Below are 20864 nucleotides of genomic sequence, written 5' to 3'. Positions count from 1 at the left end.
TTTTTTTTAAGAGGTTAGTTGGGTATGTCAGGACAGCCCCTTCACATCCTGAATGTTTAGTCCAGCGAGGCTGTAGCCTGCCCCCTTGCACAATCTGGCCCACCCTTTGTTTATATTAGTTACAGAAAAGGACTCGGCTCTTGCTCCATTTCTACCTGATCATTTTTGTTTGGAAAAAAAGAAAATGAATACGTTACAAATGAGTCACCAAAAAGAGCACATTCTGCATCATTACTGTACACTTACCAAGAAGAAATATTCCTGTTGATTGCAAATTCTTTAATGCCAGAAGGATTTTTATCACGTAAACATAAATGTATGGACCTGTGAGTTGGTCCATTAGCGTAATCTTTGGTAGTGGCTGGCACTATTGCTGCTTAATTATTCTGTCACAGTTCTTCCATTAAATGTCACTATATTTATTTTTGATGCATATTCCTTTCTACTTATTTATTCCCCCACCTGCATGATGCTGCTCATGAAACAAAGTTAACTAAGATTCTTCTGGTTTTCATCTTCTGCTTCCTCTGCTGCAGCCCTGGGGCCTGTCTGCATATATATATAACTGAAAACTGCAGGCCAACCATTTCCGAAATAAATAACTTGTCTTGTAAATAACTGAATAACACCGATTCAGTGATTCAAAGAATGACATAGGTAAACCTCAGGACTCAGTAGACTTTGAAACCATATGATCGTAGCAGAATTCACGTTGGAAGGAATTTCAGGAGGTCATGTAGGCCAAATTTTAATTTGCAAGACTTCAGGATTCCTCAGGTTTCTTTGAGTATCAGAAATGAATGCAGGAAAAAATATCTAATGTGTATTAATCCTTATTAGTTTGTTTTGCAACTGGAATGGCTGTGGAGTTAGTATGTCTCAGAGGGAATACTTTTTCTTGAGTCTTACTGCGCAAATGGAATTTTACTCTGGCTCATTAACAGAGAAATCAAAATGAATGGCAATGATCCAAATGTCTGCTGCAGTCCTGTATCAGAGCATTGTTTATATTAACACAGTTTGTATGTAAAATGTTTGAGTTTTAATTATGGCTTAAGAAAGTAAACTTGTTTTAAGAGAGATGAGTGAAGTCATCCAGATTAACCAATCTGAAGTTTGAACAGCCCCTCAAATTAAACAAGTTTGAAAAATGATTCATAAAAGATTTTTTCAGTCTTTTTCATAAGCTTCCACACTTTTATCTTCTGTGCAAGTGAAGCTGCAAGGATCTCTCAAACTATTCCTACAGCATTCTCTGGCTGAACAGAAGCAATGAAAGGTCTACAAAATACAAAAGTCTACAAAATACCAATAGCATTACTTTGTCCTGGCAGCTGTGCAGCGTTGGTTATCTCCTATGCGAGATAATCAAAGCCAATGCAGTTCAAAAGAGGAGAAGGCATTTCTGTGATTGTTCCTTGGGTTGGAGTCTCAGTTTAAATAGATGTACATGTTTTTTAAGAAATTTCTTTACTTCCAACTTCTGGATCCTTTCCGTTTGACATGTCATTCATTCAAAAAAAAAAAGCAGAACAGGTCTTTGCTCAGATCACATCCTAAGGTGACAATGCTACAAAAAAGTTGATAGAAGAAAGGTTTGTATTTCTCTGGATACGTTGGCTACACATGCCCCCTTACCTTACTTTGGTGAACTTGTACCAACTGGATTTGTGCGAGCTTTAACTCTAGCAGCTTGTACCCTTTGCACAGTGGGTGGAAGCTGCTCAAGAACAGCACTGAGCAGTGCGTGGCTTCCTGGAGGTCAGTTAGGGTCTCCGTAGAGCATGGTGCTCCTGGACCCATTCCCTGAATTCTGTACTTGTCCACAGTATCGGTCTGGTTCACAGAATGGCTCCCAAATGCTTACGCTTCTTGAAACTGAAGTGTTATTTCATTTTAAGTTAGCAGAACTTTTTTTTCTTCTTCTTAAACTATAGTGAACTAATTACAAAGTTATTACAGTGTTAGTAGTCTGCATTCTCCTAGCTAGATGATATTAGTGCTTGACCAAGCATCAGTGTTATCTCTGAGAGATGCCGAAACCGAGGCACAGAGCGGAAATGGTTGGCCTGCAGTCACCAGGGAAGTCTTTTCACAAGTCTACTGACATTCAACCCAGTGTTTTTTTCACTAAACCATATAACTTGTTATTACTTGCTGACTACTTTTGTCAGATTTTAGCCACTTGCTGTGAAATTTTCCATCCTGAGTATCTGCCTGAAGCAGAAGATATTTACTGTTTCTGAGAACAAGATCAAACAGATACATACTGCTTTTCCTAGGTGGATTTTAAAATAATTAATTGTTTAAAAACAATTCTTAGCATTTTAGGAAATTCTGCTCTGGGCTGGGGAGGAACCCTTAAAATCCCAGAAAGAATCTTTCCTGAGTCATGGTTGCATTTTTCTTCTACTGCTCCCCACCCAGAGATACCCACGTTGTAATTTTTCCCCCCACATACCCGATATAAGTTTCAAACAAGTACATGCAAAGTTTGGCAGCTAAATTCTCTTCAGTTTTCTTCTGCTGTAGGTTTGCTCTCTTTCCGAGCTGTAAGAATGAGGAAGGGACATTCCCTGCGACTTCAGGAGATGGTGGTAATAGGCACCAGAGAAAGCGTGGAGACTCTCTGTTGTTAATAGTGCTCTTCCATTTGGTGCCAAAGACGACTCCTGTGCAGCAGAACAAGAACCTGATGTGAGGAAAGAAGATAGAGCAAGTAGGCTGGAAGGAGAAGCTGGGAAGGGAATCTGGGAAGCAGCCTTGGGAAATAACTGGCCAGTGAGAAGGGAGAAAAAAGGTCGGTTAAATGAGTATACAAGCGGGCAGACTAGGACTGAAGAGTGAAGAAGCTGGGAGTGAAAGCCTGAAATCAGAAGGGAGGTGATTTGGGTTTGGTGGGCTGTGGAGGACTGGCCACCTCAGCTTTCGAGGCGAGTCTAGGAGCCGGGGAGTGACAGCAGTATTGCAGCTGACATGCAAAAATGGGAAGAGGGGTCCAGTGCATATGGTGAAAGTGGGATAAACCAGGGAATACGGAGTGGGCATGAAGAGAGAAGACCATGCTCTGTTTAAAACAGGAGGAAGAATCAGTTCTGATGCCTAATGGCTACCAAGTGTCTTAAAAACATAAACCTGGAATAAAACTCGTAATTCTAATGGAATCTAAAAACTGCAGACTCAGTAGAGATATAGGATTTATGACACATTATTTTTCCCCCATAACCATCTCCTCCTAACTCTTTAGTTACACTGGCAGCAATTACTCCCCTTCCTCGTTCCCCTCTGGTTTTCATAATTTTCTTAACTTTCCACTTGCTAATAGGCTGCTCTGCTCTGCAGGTGCCAGCAGTACTTGTCTTTCAGACTGTCTTTTATTCATGTAGTTCAGCTGAATTCAGAACAGTTGTCCGTAACCTGTACCTTCTGAAAAGCATTTATATGCCTTAAGTTGGTCTGTTTTCCTTTTTTTCCCCTTACCTGTGTAAGTTGCTTATGTAAAGTTGTCGCTGAGCCTTAGAAGCCTGGCTTCGCAGGAAAAACTTGTTTTTTGGAGTGCTTGCAGTGTTGTGTGCAGTTTGTTTTTGCATAATGCTGACAGTGTGCGATTTTTCTTCTTTTCTGCTGTTTTGTGAGATGGAGCGGGGGGGTGGTTTGATTCCCCCCCCTCCCCGGGAATGTATTAAGAGATAGAACTTGGATAAAGGGAGCCTCAAAAGTGACTCATGTTTTTGTTTACCTTGAACTAGGTCCAGCTTCTAAAAGGAACTTGATTTTAGATGCATGTTTTTGCAAAGTGTTTTATACCAAAGTTATATTTCCAGAGGTCTCAATAGCATGTGTTTATTTTTATTTAGGAACATGCTTAAGGAATGTTTTGGTGGGTCAATGTAAAGTAAATAAAACTAGCTCAATATGGAGATCATAATTCTTTGGCATATTCAGTGTCAGCAAAAATTGAACTGAAGAATGTTATTTAGGGAATGCGCTCAGTTAATTTTTATATTTTACTTTGTGAAGAATCCTCTTTGTTATGCCTTCTTATGTAAAAAATGTGGTTTCTTAAGTAGTGTTTGTTTTTTACTTTGTGAATGTTTCTGCATTTTTCTAAGGTGTCTGCTAAAATTTGTTTACAGTGTGGGCCACTCTATACCACCTGCTTTTCTTAGGCTCTTGAAATTGAGCTTTTGCTTTGTGTATTTACCCTGTCACACCTCTTTACATTTGAGTGCTAATATACGCAAGTCCTAAAATAGGGTAGATTGGAAACTGACTTCTGAATTTGATTTGAATTAGCGGTGCATTTGATTTTATTTTTGTTTTTTAGCTTTGCCTGCATAAGGATTTCTAGTTATCAGCTTGGTTGTGCAGCAGAACCTGAGACACCAGGAACAATATCTATGCTTAAAATAAGGAGATCAGGTGTATATATGGCCATGTCAGCTCTGTTCTTCATGCTCTGTAGTATCTGTTTTTCATGTCACAGGGCACAGTTTGTGAGGCGTTGACTCACTGGCTGTGGCCCAAAAGCCCTTCATGTCACTCATGACCTGGGATCTGCTGGGACGCTTTAGCTCTGCTTGCCACTTTGCCTCCGCGGCTCTGCAGCTCGCACATGCCTTTGCTCCTGGTGCCTTGGGCAGCACGGGACATCACGAATGGGAGGACTGCAATTTCAGTAATAATTAGGACTATAACTTCTCTTCCACATGCATTTGAACTGTGGGTGGTTAAGTGCCTGAATCAGTTTTAGTGGGGGAAAGAAATGTTGCCTTGAACAGGCAGGAAAAAAGGAGAAATTGTAGTAACAGTTCCACTTCTGTAAATGAGCTTTCTAGGGTCATGGGTGAATCAGGATTTAATTTTGTAAAAGTAAATGGAAGCTTATAACATGAACTTTTTTAAAGTTCAGTAGATAAATATATGTGCATGTAGATAAATATATGTGAAAATATTTATTGCAATTGAAGCCTGATACAAGACTGATGGCTTTGTTGGTCATTTCAGCAGAAGTTTGACAGCAGTATATCTCAACTCGCTATGTATATGAGAAAAAAAAGGTAGATGAAAGACACTAAATTTAAAAATGCATTAATTATTTCAAGGTTTCATTGACCTTTGTTCTACAGTAAATCTTGGAGATTATTTTACATCTCCAGCATAAGTATCCATCTTTCGCTTGAGACTGCTCCTCTAGAATTCTTTAGATGATTTGAAAGTTTCATGTACTTCTAGTTCGGAGCTGATAGTATTCTCTTATCTACCTGCCACAGGTGAGAGGAATTTGCCCACACTGCTCTTACTGAAATTAACCGGCCTTATAGAACCTGTCATGTTTTATAGCCCCAGTCACGAAAACGTTTCTGGTGCAAATTTCATCATATGAGTGAGCCTTCCGTCTACTGATCTTTTACTATTGTCGAATCATAAGGCTGTTGCAGAGTTGATGCATGGACTATATTTTATGCATTATGTTTTTGTACTGATTCTGAAATTTGTTTTATTTGCAGGGATATTAAACCAGACAACATCTTGATGGATATGAACGGGCATATTCGATTAGCAGATTTTGGTTCTTGTCTGAAACTGATGGAAGATGGAACGGTAAATTAGAAAGAATGATATATTCCCCAACACCTTTCTTTTGTCCTTTGCTTGCAAATAAAATATGTGCTAATTAAAGAGAAAAGGTGTTTAAAGTGAAATGAAATGGAATGGTAATGGTATTGGTATGCAACTAACCTCAGTTCAATATAAAATAAAACTGCATACTGCTTGGACTTACTGTTTGTTAAAGCTTTTTAAATGCATATATCAACTCAGAAATAAATAAAGGGAAGATGCATTATCAGTACAGAATGGGTGTCTTTTGGTGAACTATGAATCTCTCGATTTTGAGCCTGGAGCTCAAATCTTTACTGGAAATGTAAGCTTTAGTGTAAGCAGGATGAGATACAGTTGCTAGCACATCGTTGTATTTCAGTAGTACATTTAAACTTGCAGAGCTTATAGGTGTGACAAGAATGCCATTCCAGTGTGTTAATCATGGCCCAGAGTGTTACAAAGTATTTGAGTTAACATATGTGATTATCTAATGTGCAATTACTTAATAACAACCTCAAGGATAAGAATTGACAGTTTCATTCTTTCTCCAATATTAAATATTCATAAAGGTTTATCCAAGTAAATTATTGGAATGCCTATTAACGAAGTGGCTTGGATGCCTAAGCATTTCTTTATGAATTTAGAGGCCTTTTTTGTGTTTAGATGTCATTGTTATAACTGGAACATTAGACCAAATTTATGTATATGCAGAGTGCCACACAGAGCAGCATCAGTAATGATGGAAATTGGTTTTAGTCAAGGAATTGTAACTTCTACAGGTGCAATCTTCAGTGGCAGTTGGAACTCCAGACTACATCTCTCCAGAAATTTTGCAGGCCATGGAAGATGGAAAAGGGAAGTATGGGCCTGAGTGTGACTGGTGGTCCCTAGGCGTTTGCATGTATGAAATGCTTTATGGAGAAACGCCCTTTTATGCAGAGTCCTTGGTGGAGACCTATGGGAAAATAATGAACCACAAAGTTAGTGCACTTTCTCTTTCTGTCTCTCTCTAAGCTAATTTTTAATAAGGGGTAACTTAGAGGCTTATTTAAAAATGAGTTCTTATGTAATAATTATGTTCGTGTTCATAAATGTAGAACATAAAATGTGTTTCCATGTAGTAAGTTTATGGTTATGGATTGCAGATGGCTTTGCTTTAGGATAAAGCAGTTCAAAACTAAAAATCTGTATTTGGAAAAGTGTCTGTTAGCTTACTCTAAGGAGTAAGTCTTGGCTACATTACATCACTCCTTTTGCCTGACTTTCTTCTGGCAAATCCATTTGTTGGCTTATACAGTAGATTCTTAAATGTTCTTCCACCTGGAGGCAGTTGTAGAGTCCGAAAGGGTGCGAGAGAAATCTAAATAAACAAGAGAAAACTAGAAGACATAACATTTTCAATAGTTTCTATCTTTTGGGGAAGTCTTTTTCCTAGAAACCTTACTGCATTTGTTTAACTCTAAGAGTCTGAGTATTAGCATATTTCTTTTTCTGCACAATAATATTCATTAAGAAGGGTGATTTTTTTCTGCCTTTTCTTGGTAATAAACTATTTTCTCTTATTTTGATCTTTAAGGAGAGATTTCAGTTTCCCACTCAAGTGACAGATGTCTCTGAAAGTGCAAAGGATCTCATTCGAAGGCTCATTTGTAGCAGAGAGCATCGACTTGGACAAAACGGGATAGAAGACTTTAAGAACCATCCTTTTTTTGCTGGGATTGACTGGGATAATATTAGAAACTGTGAGGCACCTTACATCCCAGAAGTCAGCAGCCCCACTGATACATCGAACTTCGATGTGGATGACGATTGCTTAAAAAATTCTGTGAGTATAGAACTAATATTTTGACAAATCCACTTTTGTAATATACCTTACAACAAAATATATTTAAATGCCAGTCTATTTCAGCATGTTTTTTGTGTTCTGCATAACAAATAAATGCTCTTTTAAAAAATGGTGGGGGGAATATATTCATAGTTTGGAGGCTGATCCTCCAAACCCTGTATGTGTAAGGATAACTTCAGTTCAATTTTGTAGAAGTCACTGTAGCTTTACACATGCTTTAACTAACACATACGTCTATTATTTGCAGTAACAAGTTCTTAGCGTCCTGGTCTTATGAAGAATAATATATGCATATATAAATAGCTTGCTAGACAGTATTTTCAACACAGCATTGTTGACACTTACTGAGCTTCCTGGGCCTGCAGATAGGCTATAGGCAGCATGAATTGTCATAGGCGCAGTGATGCTTGTTTGCATACCCTTTTCCCCAGCTGCACAGTAAAACATGGAAAACACCTTTACCAACTGAAATTCAGTGACAGAGATGTGTGATGTGAACTTTTGGGTTTCAGAGTCCTTTCATGTAGACAACTTAGGCAAATCACTCTGGCTGCATGGGACAACTTGCAGTTTTTTCCTTTTTTCCTCAGTTTATATACTGAGTACCAAAATTTCTGGGAGAGATAGAAAAGCTCTCAAGTTCCAGCATCTGAAAGGTAATGAATTCTACATTTTACAAAGTAGTCTTAATCCTCAGTAATTCTCCACTTCCATCTGGTATTGCCCATCTCCCTGCACAACTAAAGTATTTTATGACTTTTTTTATAGAGTCTTTTATACAATCTTCAGATAACTATTTGCACATTATTTTTCCCAGGGCAGTTATCAGAATTTGGTGATAGGAATGGATGCTGTATATAGCAACTCTGCCATATTTGTGAAGCTGAACTATTTTTTGGAGGTTATTCACACTGTCTAACGTTGTCCAGTTTAAGGGTCTTCCTTTTTAGAGCCTAAGTGCCCAGTTGAGACTCTCAAAAGATGCCTAGAGCTAGACAGTGTGAATGCTTCTCCACTGTGAAGAAACAGGGAGCTGCAGGTAAAGAAAGAATGCTCTTGTGATGAACTGACTCTTATCCATTAAAAAAAAAAAAGAGAGAGAGAGAGCCCGATACTTAATTTGCTTTAAACTTTTAAGGTGGTGAAAGCAATGTCATTGAATTGTTAGAGGTGAACGCTTTTTTCCTGGAGCTTCATTTTCGAGCTTTGAATTTGAAACATCTGAAGGTTGTTTTTGTGAGTTTTCTTTTTTAGTTTAAGAAGGTTAAGCTTTCACCATTTATTTTGACATCTAGCATCTGAAAACCTCTGAAAAAATCCAGCCTTAGGTGTTGAATGTTTGAGAGTATTTTACATTTTTGTTTCAACTCATGGACACTGTATTAAATATTTCTTCACCTCAAATTCCTGATGTGCAACCTGGAGATGTTTTCCCCTTCATATTTCATAGACATCTTGTTAGGAGGGCTCACATATTTGCATTACTATTATGGAAGTACCATAGAAGAGCTGATGAGACTTTTCTCTTTTCTTTTCTTTTTTTCTTTTTTTTCTTTTTCTTTTTATTCATTGCAAGATTTGAATGATGTATAGCAAATGAGGGATGCCCAGTGCTGAGGATAAAAGGCAATATTGAAAAGGCATAACTTTTGCTGTCTACCTGGACTTGGAATGAGACTGGTCCCATGGAAAAATTATATCCACAGTAGTGAAATTAAAACTGTATGTTAAAAGCGTACATAAATGCAAAAGGACCAAATGATGCAGGCAGCCTTTTGATCTGTCATTTCTTAGCTTTTGACTGTTTGACTTAGTAACCTTCCTGACAATGGCGTAATATACTTAGATTCAGTTTATGATTTTGTCAGTCTCATAATTCAGTTGAATTCACAGAAGTAGCAGGAAATATGTATTTTGATCTCTGCCCAAGAATCAGAAAAGAATCAAGTTTCTTTGACAGAAGCTTCCCATCAAGATTTTCTGACACTTTGTATCTACCTGTTTATGAATAACCATCTTACCTACTTTTTTCCCTTTTAAAGTCCTTGCAGTAATTCAGTTTAACTTCTGCTCCCCTCTGTTTCTGTGTCGTTTGATTTTATTTCAGAAAATAGAAAAAAATAAAAGTTCTAGTCAGGCAATGTGATCTTCTACTGTGAATTATTACATTCCTGAGAAGATTGGTTTAGCTCAATGGGTCTCTGTAAGAGTCCATGCTACCGTTTGCCATAGTAAGACCCAGGGCAAAGCTTTCAGGTTTTCCGTGCTTGATCGTTTTAACAGTAAAGTCATGTATACGGGGAAAAAAATATATACAGATTTAAAAATAACTTGAGACTGCTGTACTGACTACAGAATAATACTGAAAAATTGCTTAATCATAGTTTTAATCAGCTGATGAAAATGAGAAAAATCTTAAACTCCTGTGGTTTCTGTTGTTTTGCAGGGCTAGTATTTTGTATCCTGACTTGTCAGATGCAGTTACAGGATGCCAGTCTCCTTTGATACTTGGACAGTTCTGTTTTCTTTGTTCCTAAATTCTTGTGAAAACATCTAAGTATTTATTCTTTCCAAAATTCATTCCCATTTTCCCTCGCTCTAATCAAAATAAAAACCTTTACCATGAATATTCTCTACATAGTCCTACATATACTTAAATAACAGCTCTCTTTTATCTCACTGAAGCTAGTTAACTACTGTCAAACTTAAAGCCAAGTACGTCCATACGTTTTTGCTCAACTGATCCTAAAGCGATACTTACTGAATTGAAATAGCTGTGTTAAATTTATGAATACAGTTGTTATGGTCTCTCGTGGCACTAAGACTAAAACTAGGTGTTTCTTTTATTTCTGGTGTTCACTATGTTGGCAGGTTGGTTCTCTTTAATAATTTGCCTCTGTTGCGCTAGATAGAAACTTTAGTGTTTGAAATTTGCATTTGTTGATAATTTTATATCAGCAATGAGCTATTTTAATAGTATTTCTCAAAATATGGTGTTCTAGTTTATATATAACAGCGCGTTGATGAATGAAAGCTGTGCAAGTTGTGTAAGGGGAAGAAATAGGTTTTTGCCTAAATTTTAAAACATTGAAATTAAAAAATATGTCATGACATTGGAGTCCCCTGTTTTTTAAGTTTTGATGTATTCACAGGTCACATGTCAAGGCTTCAATGGTTGCATAATGAAAAACAATATAATGTCAGTTTCACTAGTCTTTACCACCCATATATATGTACATATAGCATGAGAATGAAGAAGGATAGATTGAGATGCAGAGTTTTCGGGAAATGACAGTTTGAGCACAATCTGATTCTATTTGGTATTGGGGAGGGGGAAATATTACTGTGTTTTGTATTGTTATGTTCCTGACTGAAAACAGGAGTGTTTGATTTGCTTCTACAAGCAATGGAGATGCTTCCTAACACCTTTTTCCAATTAATAAAGATGGGTTTGGTCACATCTACTCAAAAGACAGGATATTTTAGAACAAATACAATCCACAGTTGCCTATATGGTAACTGAAGACCATCTGTCATATGAATTGTTACAATACCAAATTTGTATTTGGCATCTTTAAAAGTTATTCATAAAGAAGCTTCTGAAACTGGAATCTGTGAAATATGAGAACAAGATGTAACAGGGAAGTAAAGAATTTTTGCATATGAACTATTTTTTATCCATTAGGTATTGTTGTGATTATAGTACAGATACAGATATTCTTTCATTTAATATCTTAATGTATATAATGCTTGCATTTTATTTAAATACAGGTTTTGTCCTTACCACAGTGAACCATACTTGATATTTTTATTAAAAATTAGTGGAAAGTTATGGCTTTATAATTTGGTCTTGTCCTTAATTTCCAAAATACCCAACGGTGTAGACTTGAAGTTCTTGCACAGTCTAGCCATGTCATCAGTGCTGATTTTTATTTATGCTGGAACTCTTTTTTTTGATGTGAAGATCTTTTTGTCTGCTAAAAGGTCAAGGTTCTGATGTAATATGACCAAAGCCACCAATGAAAATGTAGTTTTGGATTTCTTTTGAATACAGTCTTATTTCCAGTTCTCTCTTGCTTTTACATGAAAACATATACAGCTGGTTCCTTTCTTCTTTTTTGTTTGGGTTCTGAAAAAAAATGATTATGTTAACTTTTCTTAAAATTTCAAACCTTTTAGCACTTTCAATGTGATAATCTTCTTAGGGAGTTTCTTTTGATGACCATTATATAAGAAGGCAATTATATGACACAGACTGAGAGGGCATCTGGAGTATAAAAACATAAACCTTGCATCTTTGGGTTTAAAAGGATACTATTAACAGGATACTTAAGAATATTGGAATTTATAATGGTTCCAATAATCTAGCAACAGGGAGACTTTAGCCTGAGGAGAAGCTCAAAGGTTTGTCTTGGGTTTGTGGTTCTTTGTCTGGCAGGAGCAAGGAGAACTGAAGGAAGAAATGGCCAAAGCATTAATGCGGTTAGAAAACCCTGTTGTATTTTTTTTTTTTCCTAATAAATATCTGAATTTTGTTCTCTCCAATAGAGAAAGCCCATTCAGAAATGGGGCTGGTAAATCACAGGCAGGAAGCCCTGCTGAAGAGCAGGGAGGAGTAAAGGAGAGAATAAAAGATGATACTCTTTGTGCTAAGAGAAAGGAAGGAGTGAATTGGCTTGTAATATCTGTAATATCCTGCTTTTCTCCAATGATAGCACATTTAATTAGAAAATCATCTTTATACCAGCATGCTGTATTTTTATGTATTACATGCTATTAAAATAGATTTAGCGATGCAGTTTCATATTTGGGTTGTAGATAGGGGTGACTGTCAATCTAGTTAATATGGTATTGTCACTAACACTTCACATATGATTAAAACTTGAAAATCTTTTTTTGGTCTGGTGGGATCTTACTCAATTGTCCCATTATTTTTCTAGGAAACAATGCCTCCACCATCACACACTGCATTTTCTGGCCATCATTTACCATTTGTGGGTTTCACATATACAAGTAGCTGGTAAGTAAGAGCTCCAAAATTATCAAGAGGGTAGTTATGTAATATCCTGAATTTCTGCCTCTGAAACCAACTCCAAACAGATACTGAGGAATGTGGTTTACTGAAGAGATTATTGGGCCATAATCTAAAATGCTGTCTGCCCAAAAGCTTTCTGCAGGGAAGATGTACTTCAGTGTAGAGGTGTTGACACCTGTGTTCAGAGGAGTTTTACTGAGAACAGTGGTTCTCAACCAGTGCATGAAGTTAACTGCATATGACAAAGATAAGACCAGATGTGTGGACTCAGAGAAAACTTAGCTTAGAAGACTTTAAAAACTGTGTTCCTTCCAGTCCTTTGGTGCTCTTGTAAGGCTGGATGGAAATCTGAAAAAATGACTTTTACTGATACTGTTATTAATGTGGTATTTGTCATGTGCTGTTGTACTGCTAAATTGAAAGAAAGCCATTTATCAAGAAAATAAAATTCCAACTGTTGAAAAGCCACATTGAAAGGTCTTGTTTCTGCAAACACATGGACTTAATGCTGGTCATGTGAGATGTCCTGCAGACTTCAGAAGGATTATTTGCATACCTAACTGTATGTATACATGAGTATCCACAGAACCAGGGCCTCAGTCTTTCCAATATGTAGTTGCACACCATTGCAGTGTCTTCATAAAATCTCTGTTTAAAATGTGAAATTAAAGAGGATTTTTGTAGAACAAGCATAACACAAGGAAATGAATATTCCGGTCAGGTTTTCACAGAGTCCTTAGGGGCTGAGTCAAATAGACTAGTTTTCATGTAATAATTTTACACCATTTGTTGTGGTTGTTATCTTTGAAGTATTTGGCAAAGTTGAGGAATTATTTTAAAATAAGTTGTTATTGTAATTTTATTAACCAGTCAGAAGGTTGGATTTTTTTTGTTATCTGGCTGACTTAGACTATCCTGAATGCTTGTTTTTGATTAGGGGGCCTTTCACTTTTATGCAATATTAAAGAAGACATTGAGAAGATAATCATGCTAAGTAAAAATTGATTCAATTTCTAAGCTGAGTGCATACTAACAAAGTATTGATTTACTGCATAATGATTTACATAGTAAAACACAATTTAAACAACCATTTAATTTTTTTTTTAACTTTCAAATACAGCCTTTTTGTGAAATATAGTACTGTTTAATTTTTTTTTTTCCAGTGTCCTTTCAGACCGCAGCTGTCTAAGACTGACAGCTGGACCACCCTCCATGGACATTGATGCCAGCATTCAAAGAACTTTGGAGGACAGTTTAGCAACAGAAGCTTATGAAAGGAGAATAAGACGTCTAGAACAGGAAAAGCTTGAACTTAGTAGAAAACTGCAAGGTAAAGGCATTAACAAGATCATTCAATCACCACCTTGAGTTAGATTAGACTGCAGTTTTGTGGAGGTATGGTTTATACTATTGAAAAGAATAAATATACTTTTTAATGGGAGAGAATTCTCTTTGTTATTTCTGTTGACAAATTAAATTCTAGATACTTTTTACCTAAGATATCTTGTGTATACTTCTCCGTATTACATGTTAGCTTTGTCTACACCATGGCTTGGTTACTGTGCTGTCAAAGACTTCATTCTTAAAATCTACGAGAAGTTAATTTGTTCAGCTAACAATCACTAAAAAAAAATTCACTAGTGTTTAGCAATTAAAAATTATAGATTGTAGAATCTTAATTTCACAATAGGCCTTGGTGAATAATCCCATTAATGTCAGTGGTATTGCTGACATGTATAGGTGTTTGTTGTTGGTGTTGAACAGGAGTGAGACTTGGTCTTTCTGGGGACAGGGAAAGGTCTTAATATAAAAATGACCATGTAACCAACCATAATGCTCAGTTTCTCAAAGGTGCATGTTGCTCTCCATGATTTGGAAAAAATACCTTTTTTTTTCTTTAGATCCTTAATGATATTGGTGATATTCTTCATACCTTAATTTTCTGCCTCAGTGCTTTTATGCTTTAAGGTTTTGTGTCTGAGGTTCAGGCATTAACATTTGGAATATGTACTTCTAGTACTTACTTTTAATATGCTTCAGTGGAGAGGCTGTTTGGCATTTCTTGATTTATCAGTCATATCTTTTTGACCTCCTGAGATGTCAGACATGTAATTTGTCCCTCTGTCTTTTTCTAGAGTCCACCCAGACAGTTCAGGCTCTGCAGTATTCAACGGTGGATGGCCCAATAACAGCAAGCAAAGATTTAGAAATTAAAAGCTTAAAGGAAGAAATTGAAAAGTTGAAGAAACAGGTAACAGGTAAGTTATAAATATTAATGTAAAAGCTGTAAGAGGAAATGGTTTGATGAGACCTTTTCCCTTATGTAATGCTAGTTTTGTTTTGCTTTTCTAAAGAGTTTTTCAGTCTAGCTTTACTTATCATTTTACCCTTTGCTCTTCAGTGATAGCTCTTAAGAAAAATATTTCCTTTCTCAGCATTTCCTACAAATTCAACTTAATACTCAGTAATCTTAGCAATTAATACAGAGTTGTAAGGGAGAAAGAGGATTTCAATGACCTCTGCTATTCTTATTAGTGGTAAAGTTCCACTCATTTTAAATCATGCTGTTTCTAATTTCATTGATTGTGAATCAGGCTCTACATGAGGATCTGTGAAACCATGACCCAGTTTTCTTTGTAAGATGTTTATTTTTCTCCTACAATATACTGCAAAAGCAGATGAAACACTTGTTTGGCTATTTTGGACAGCATCAAAGGTCATTTCAGTTCCTCAGAGGTTACAGTCACTCGTGTCCATACCACAGCATTCCTTGCTTTGTATGTCTTTCCACTCTGGGATTCAGGTATGTAGGTAGGTAGTAAACTGGAGGAAAAGAAGGTATTGTTTTGGCATGTGTGCATGTAAATATGATGAGTGCTTTAGCCTACCAGTTTTAACAGTCTTAAATCATCCTCACTTTTTTTTTTTATGTTTGACTTAAGCACCAATTAGGTTTTTTTCATCATCATCTTTTCTGCTGAGTTTTTCTTGGAAGGGCCAAATTTGTGAGATGTGATCGCGTTTTCAATTGTGTTTGTATTTTCTTTCAAATTAGGCATTTTAGCTAATATGTAATTTTATCATTGTCTTTAGAGTTTTAAAATGTATCCAGCAGTTTGACTGCTTTAGAGGAAAGGAATTAAAAGATGAGATTTTTTTTTCCTCACCCCCTCCAAAAACTGAAATGGCTTTTTCTAACATGCATATACTTTTCTCTGAGATAAGCTTTCCAAAAATAGTTTTTTTCTGCACAAAAAATTGGAGACAAGTGAAGCAAATAACTGACGGTTGGGCCATGTTAGGGAAGGACAGAGTTCTTAAAATGCTGTGTGATTATTTACATAAAACCCGTATCAAGGTTTTAGGAACTAAGCTTAATTTACAAAAGATTCTGTAGTAAATGGAAAGTGAAAACACCGCTTGTTCAAAGAAATGAACCTGAAGTAAACATTAGCACCCAGACTAGATGATCAATACAGACTGTGAGATTTAGAACTGTCAGTATCAGAATTACAAAGGGATTTGCCATTAGGTCTGAGGATTAAGGGCAAAATGGCTTTTTATATTTCCAGTTATTAAGAAATAATGAGAAAGCCCCTCGAATATGCTAAAATAAACTAGCTCAGGGAGGATCACTGCAGGCTGAGTGATGCCCCACTGGCTCTGCGTCAGGACAGAGGTTTCTGTGAAGCTTCACTCCAGCCAGATGTCCCTCCAGTTGCTGCTGTAATGGGGAGAAATAGGACATGATCAGAAATCTCTGTTCTGTACCAATCCTCATCTCTGTTTTTGGCTTCTTGGGGCCACTGGAAAGCAGCATGTATTAGAACAGCTTTTGGATGGGACCAGCCCTTCATAGAAAAGCAGCAGGACCAGCTTTAAACGATATTTGTTTGATTGACTTATTCAGCAGCAGCTCAAATTTTAGCTCATTTTTGCAGATATTACTCTCTTTGGTAATAACAAATAAAAAATGGTGTGGGAAAATTCTCCAGCACAGCTGATACCCCTTTTCAGATTTAACAGAAGGCGATGTCTGGTAAAGGCAGTTAATATTGAGAAGGTTTTCCTTTAAGAAGCCATTAAGAATGTTCTGTTTCACTGTTTACGCACACCATATACCCTATTTGTATATTTATTCCTCACAAAGTACATGCTCTTATTGTTGGGCTGGAAGTGAAAAATGTGATCAAATAAGAAGGAGGTGAAGTCATCTAACCTGTCCGCCATCATTACATAACTTTCTCAGTATATACTCAAATGTGTTATCTGGTCCAGCAACACAACCATTAAATGAAAGGCATTCATTTGTGCCCTGAACTGTAACAGATCGGGTCTAATTTGTAAAACTGGGGAAAAGAGAATGTTGTATTTTACATGATTTTATGGTTTTTTGTGAGATAGATTTTAAAACTAAATGGTGGACAGGGGACAAGCACACACCAGATGCTCATGTCTGAATGCTTCCAGATTTAGGGGAGCTAGTTCCAAGCTTCCTGGATGGCCTTTATATCTAAATTCCAGATCCAGGTTTGATGAACTTTAAGGAGGTTCAGTTGAGATACAGAGCTGGATTTATGCTTTGGGCTCATCTCTCAGGTAATTAATTTAATGTAATGTAATAACATCCTACAATGAGAGTTTGCATATATTAGTTAAAATGTTAGCAACCACTAGGATGATTAGATCGGGAATTATCATTTACTACTCATATGTCACAACCCGCTTTTTGGTCTTTCACCTGTTTTACTGCCTCTTCTGGAGCTGTAAGTGTAAACACCTGTTTAAAAAGGTAATAAAAATGAACAAGAAATTGTGTCAAATTCAAGAGCGTCGCCAGTGGGACCTTAGAAAAATATAACATTTTTTGTCTATCTAGTTTTGCAGGAAATTACAAGCTAGCATATGCTTTCAATTTTGGGGGTCAAAGTTATAATTTTTGTTCTCTAAGTTACACAGGAGAAAACTTTGAGGAATCTTTAATATTGCCAAATATGTAAAGGACAGCAATAGAGGAAGAAAATAAAGCTATGGAACAAAGTAGTTCATGCATGGAAGAGATTTATCTTGGCTCAGCAGAGCAACATATAAACTTACTTATTTGCTGGTGACTTCAGGGTAGACTACATGAGACAGGCAGTGAATAATTTCTGGCATTGAGCTATGTCTGTAACTGAAATGCATTCTTTTAAAGTTTTAAGCAAGGGTCAATGAATTAAAACAGCAGTGAATATTTATATGGTACAAGTAAATGGTTATTCATTTGCTTATAAAATTCTTGTGTTCCAGAAATTACAGCTCTTAAGAATGTGTATATTTTTGTATTTGGTTTCTTTAAGAGCCAGTCTTAGGGTTACATTTATGACAATGTAGCAAAAGGCTCCTAGTAAGAGTATGGATGGGTTCCTGTATAGATAAATGCATATGGTCTGAAGTCCTGCTCCAGCTGAAATCAAAGGCAAAACATCTAGTGATTTCACAGAACTGGGAATTAACCTACCATCCTATATATCCTACCTTTAATATGTATTTTTAAGTAAAGGACTGGAAAGAAAAAGCTCACTTTTTTTTTTTCTTTCATGAAATTTTCAGTTGTCTGTTATACTTTAGGGATTTCAGCTTTTGATGTTGTAGCATTTGGGCATATTTTTGTGACATTATTTAGTTGTGTCTTAGAAATGTACTTTAATTTTGTAGATGATTGACAGTTTGTAAGAAACTGCCTGTAGTAGTTTTTCTGTATTTACATTAGTAACAAAGCAGGCCATATAAATACAAATTGTTTTAACACTAGAAATAAGTAAAATAATCTGAAATTAATTTTAACTGTATAAACAGGAGAAGGCTTGCCAGCTTTTGAGTGACCTATTACTTTTACTGTTTTTTTCTGGGGGGGTGAAGCAGGGAGGGGGGGCTGTTTTTAATTATGATACATTGTAATAAAAGATGTATTATATATTACATCACAGTTTAAAAAAGTCAAATGCATATGTCATGCTAAAGTACAGTACAGAATGATGTATAGTGTGTGATTATTATAATGGGAAATGACAAGGTATATTATCATTTTCCGTGTTGTGTTGCAGCAAGCTGTGACCTTCTGTTCCATTATGTTAAAAGTAGATATGGCAGTTGAAACAGTCTGCTGCCTACCCCAAAACCAGACAGCAGTAGCATTAGTTTGAGATTAAATAGAAACCAGCATTAATTATGAGAGTTTCAAACCAGTTAGACTCTGCTGGAAGGCTGTTTTGAAAGAATGACCTTTTGCGTAAGGTAGTGAGAAGTCTGCTGCTTTCTCTAGATTCTGGTCAGCTGGAACAGCAGCTGGAGGAGGCCAGCAGTGCGAGGCGCGAGCTGGACGATGCTTCCAGGCAGCTAAAGGCTTTTGAGAAACAGGTCAGAACGCTGAAGCAAGAGAGGGAGGATCTTAACAAGGTAAAAAGCATTTTGTCAGCAACTTTTCTAAACCCTAACGACTAGTTCACCTTTGTTTGTTTAGCTTGAAATAACTATTTCAATTGTAGAATTAATGAGTAGATAACAAATGTGTAATGTAATCTATTTTGCTTTCTAACTTTTTTTTTAAAGGCACAGACATTATTTTTAAAGTGTCGTATGTACAATCGTTAGATGGCCGTAGGTGACTAATTCCAGATATTAAACAGCTTCATGATGCAAATTGCATGTTGGTTGCAAAGGCAGTTTTATGGCCTCAGATAAGGGTGATAATTGTAATGGTTAGAAGATGGAGGAAAGAAGAACTATTCTTCTTATATACAGCTAATATTATCTGAAGCGTGGGTGAGAGCAGCAGGGAAAAGATGTTCAGAATATGGTATTAAGGAGACACTCTGTGGCATGGAAGTGTTTCCAGAAGAGAGATGTGAAAAATTCCCCAAATGTGAAGATTGAAAAGTATTTTGAAATAACTACAGTAAAAAAAATGTTGTTTTTATTTTTTTCTTTCTTCTTCTCTATCCCCCAGATTCCTTGTTTTCTTGCTTATAACATACTATCTTTTGTGGGCTACCTTGTATTCATGGTTAAATCAACTTGAAAATATAATCAGGGGCAAAATGCATCAGCCTGTTTCTCATCATGATAAAAATTAGCCTAGTTTTTTAGAGTCTACATTAAATGTTGACTTGCCAGCTGTATATAACATTGTTTCTTTTAACCCATAAGGCTCTTAAAACCTTGAGAGCTTCCAGTTTGCCCAAGAAAGACCATCCCTTTTCTAAAACAACTTGTAGTGATTAGGACCTCTTTTAACAAACTCAGAAAATGCTTCTAAATTTGTATAGATGTCAACAGTGCCAAATGTTAATTCTTCCTGCCACTCTTCTTTTCATCCTCAGGCCCTCTTTTCCTTGCTCCTTTGTTCAGCTCCACTTTGGCTGAACATCACTAATCTATTTAAACTGTTGTGGTCCCTCAGTCTTTGTGTAGTGGCAAAGATGGAGAACACAGGAAGCTTTGTCAAGGTATTGCATTATAGAGTTATCGCAGTACTAGCTGTATTATTTCATGTGGGCTCTTTTAAAGGAATAATTCTCATATGCTACTGGTAATCACTACAGTATTTTGCAACCTGAAACTTTCTGTAATATTGATGTTACGGTATGGTGTGTGGAAATCATAACAGGCATGTGCAGGTCAGTTTTCAAAAGCTTCTAAGGTCGAAGTTTTCATAGAGCAGCTTTCCATTCAGTTAATGCACAAACTTCTGTTGTTGTTTAACAGTTGAGGTAGATACTATTCTTTTTACTCATTTAAGTTGTTCTTGAAAAACTAAGACAATGACATTTTTAATTAAGACAGCAAGGTGTTTTTATATTTTAATGTGAGTGTTTGAAAGCCTTTGTATTGAACCTATAATAATGGACCAAATTCAGACTTGGTCTAAGTTAAAGCAGTTTTACTGACTTTAGTAGTTTAAAACTTGGCCTCTTTCTTTATGTGTAGAAGCATACAATCTGTATCATAGATGCATTCATCAAAAGAAATGAGTATGTGTTTTCTATTCACTCTGGAGAAGGTCTTAGATGCGCATCCAAAGACAAAATTGGCCTTTCAGCTTTCTAGGTTTATTACTTAATTCTTTTTTTAAACTGTAGGAACTGGCAGAGTCTAGTGACAGATTAAAATCCCAAGCCAAAGAGCTGAAAGATGCACACAGCCAGCGGAAATTGGCAATGCAGGAGTTCTCAGAGATGAATGAGCGGCTGACAGACTTGCACTCTCAAAAACAAAAGCTTGCCCGCCAGCTCCGAGATAAGGAGGAAGAAATGGAAGTGGTGATGCAAAAAGTAGAAAGTTTAAGGCAAGAGTTACGCAGAACAGAGAGAATAAAAAAAGAAGTAAGTAGTAAGAAGA

At 36.5% G+C, this 20864-nt stretch overlaps 1 protein-coding gene across 2 annotated transcripts in view; it reads left to right on the top strand.

Moving 5' to 3' along the window:
• Nucleotides 1–20864, top strand: part of CDC42BPA (CDC42 binding protein kinase alpha) — a 192832-nt gene that overhangs the window by 101531 nt on the left and 70437 nt on the right. For both annotated transcript variants that reach the window (XM_013940346.2, XM_067292955.1), the window contains exons 6-13: nt 5511–5604; nt 6384–6584; nt 7181–7429; nt 12391–12470; nt 13649–13815; nt 14621–14743; nt 18790–18923; nt 20606–20848. In XM_013940346.2, the coding sequence (XP_013795800.1) occupies nt 5511–5604; nt 6384–6584; nt 7181–7429; nt 12391–12470; nt 13649–13815; nt 14621–14743; nt 18790–18923; nt 20606–20848 (1291 nt within the window). The remainder of the gene's footprint in view (nt 1–5510; nt 5605–6383; nt 6585–7180; nt 7430–12390; nt 12471–13648; nt 13816–14620; nt 14744–18789; nt 18924–20605; nt 20849–20864) is intronic.

The sequence above is a fragment of the Apteryx mantelli genome, chromosome 3, assembly GCF_036417845.1.
Source record: "Apteryx mantelli isolate bAptMan1 chromosome 3, bAptMan1.hap1, whole genome shotgun sequence".
NCBI lineage: Eukaryota > Metazoa > Chordata > Aves > Apterygiformes > Apterygidae > Apteryx > Apteryx mantelli.
The sequence above is the reverse complement of the archived record's forward strand: the minus strand, read 5'-3'. Positions and strand labels throughout refer to the sequence as shown.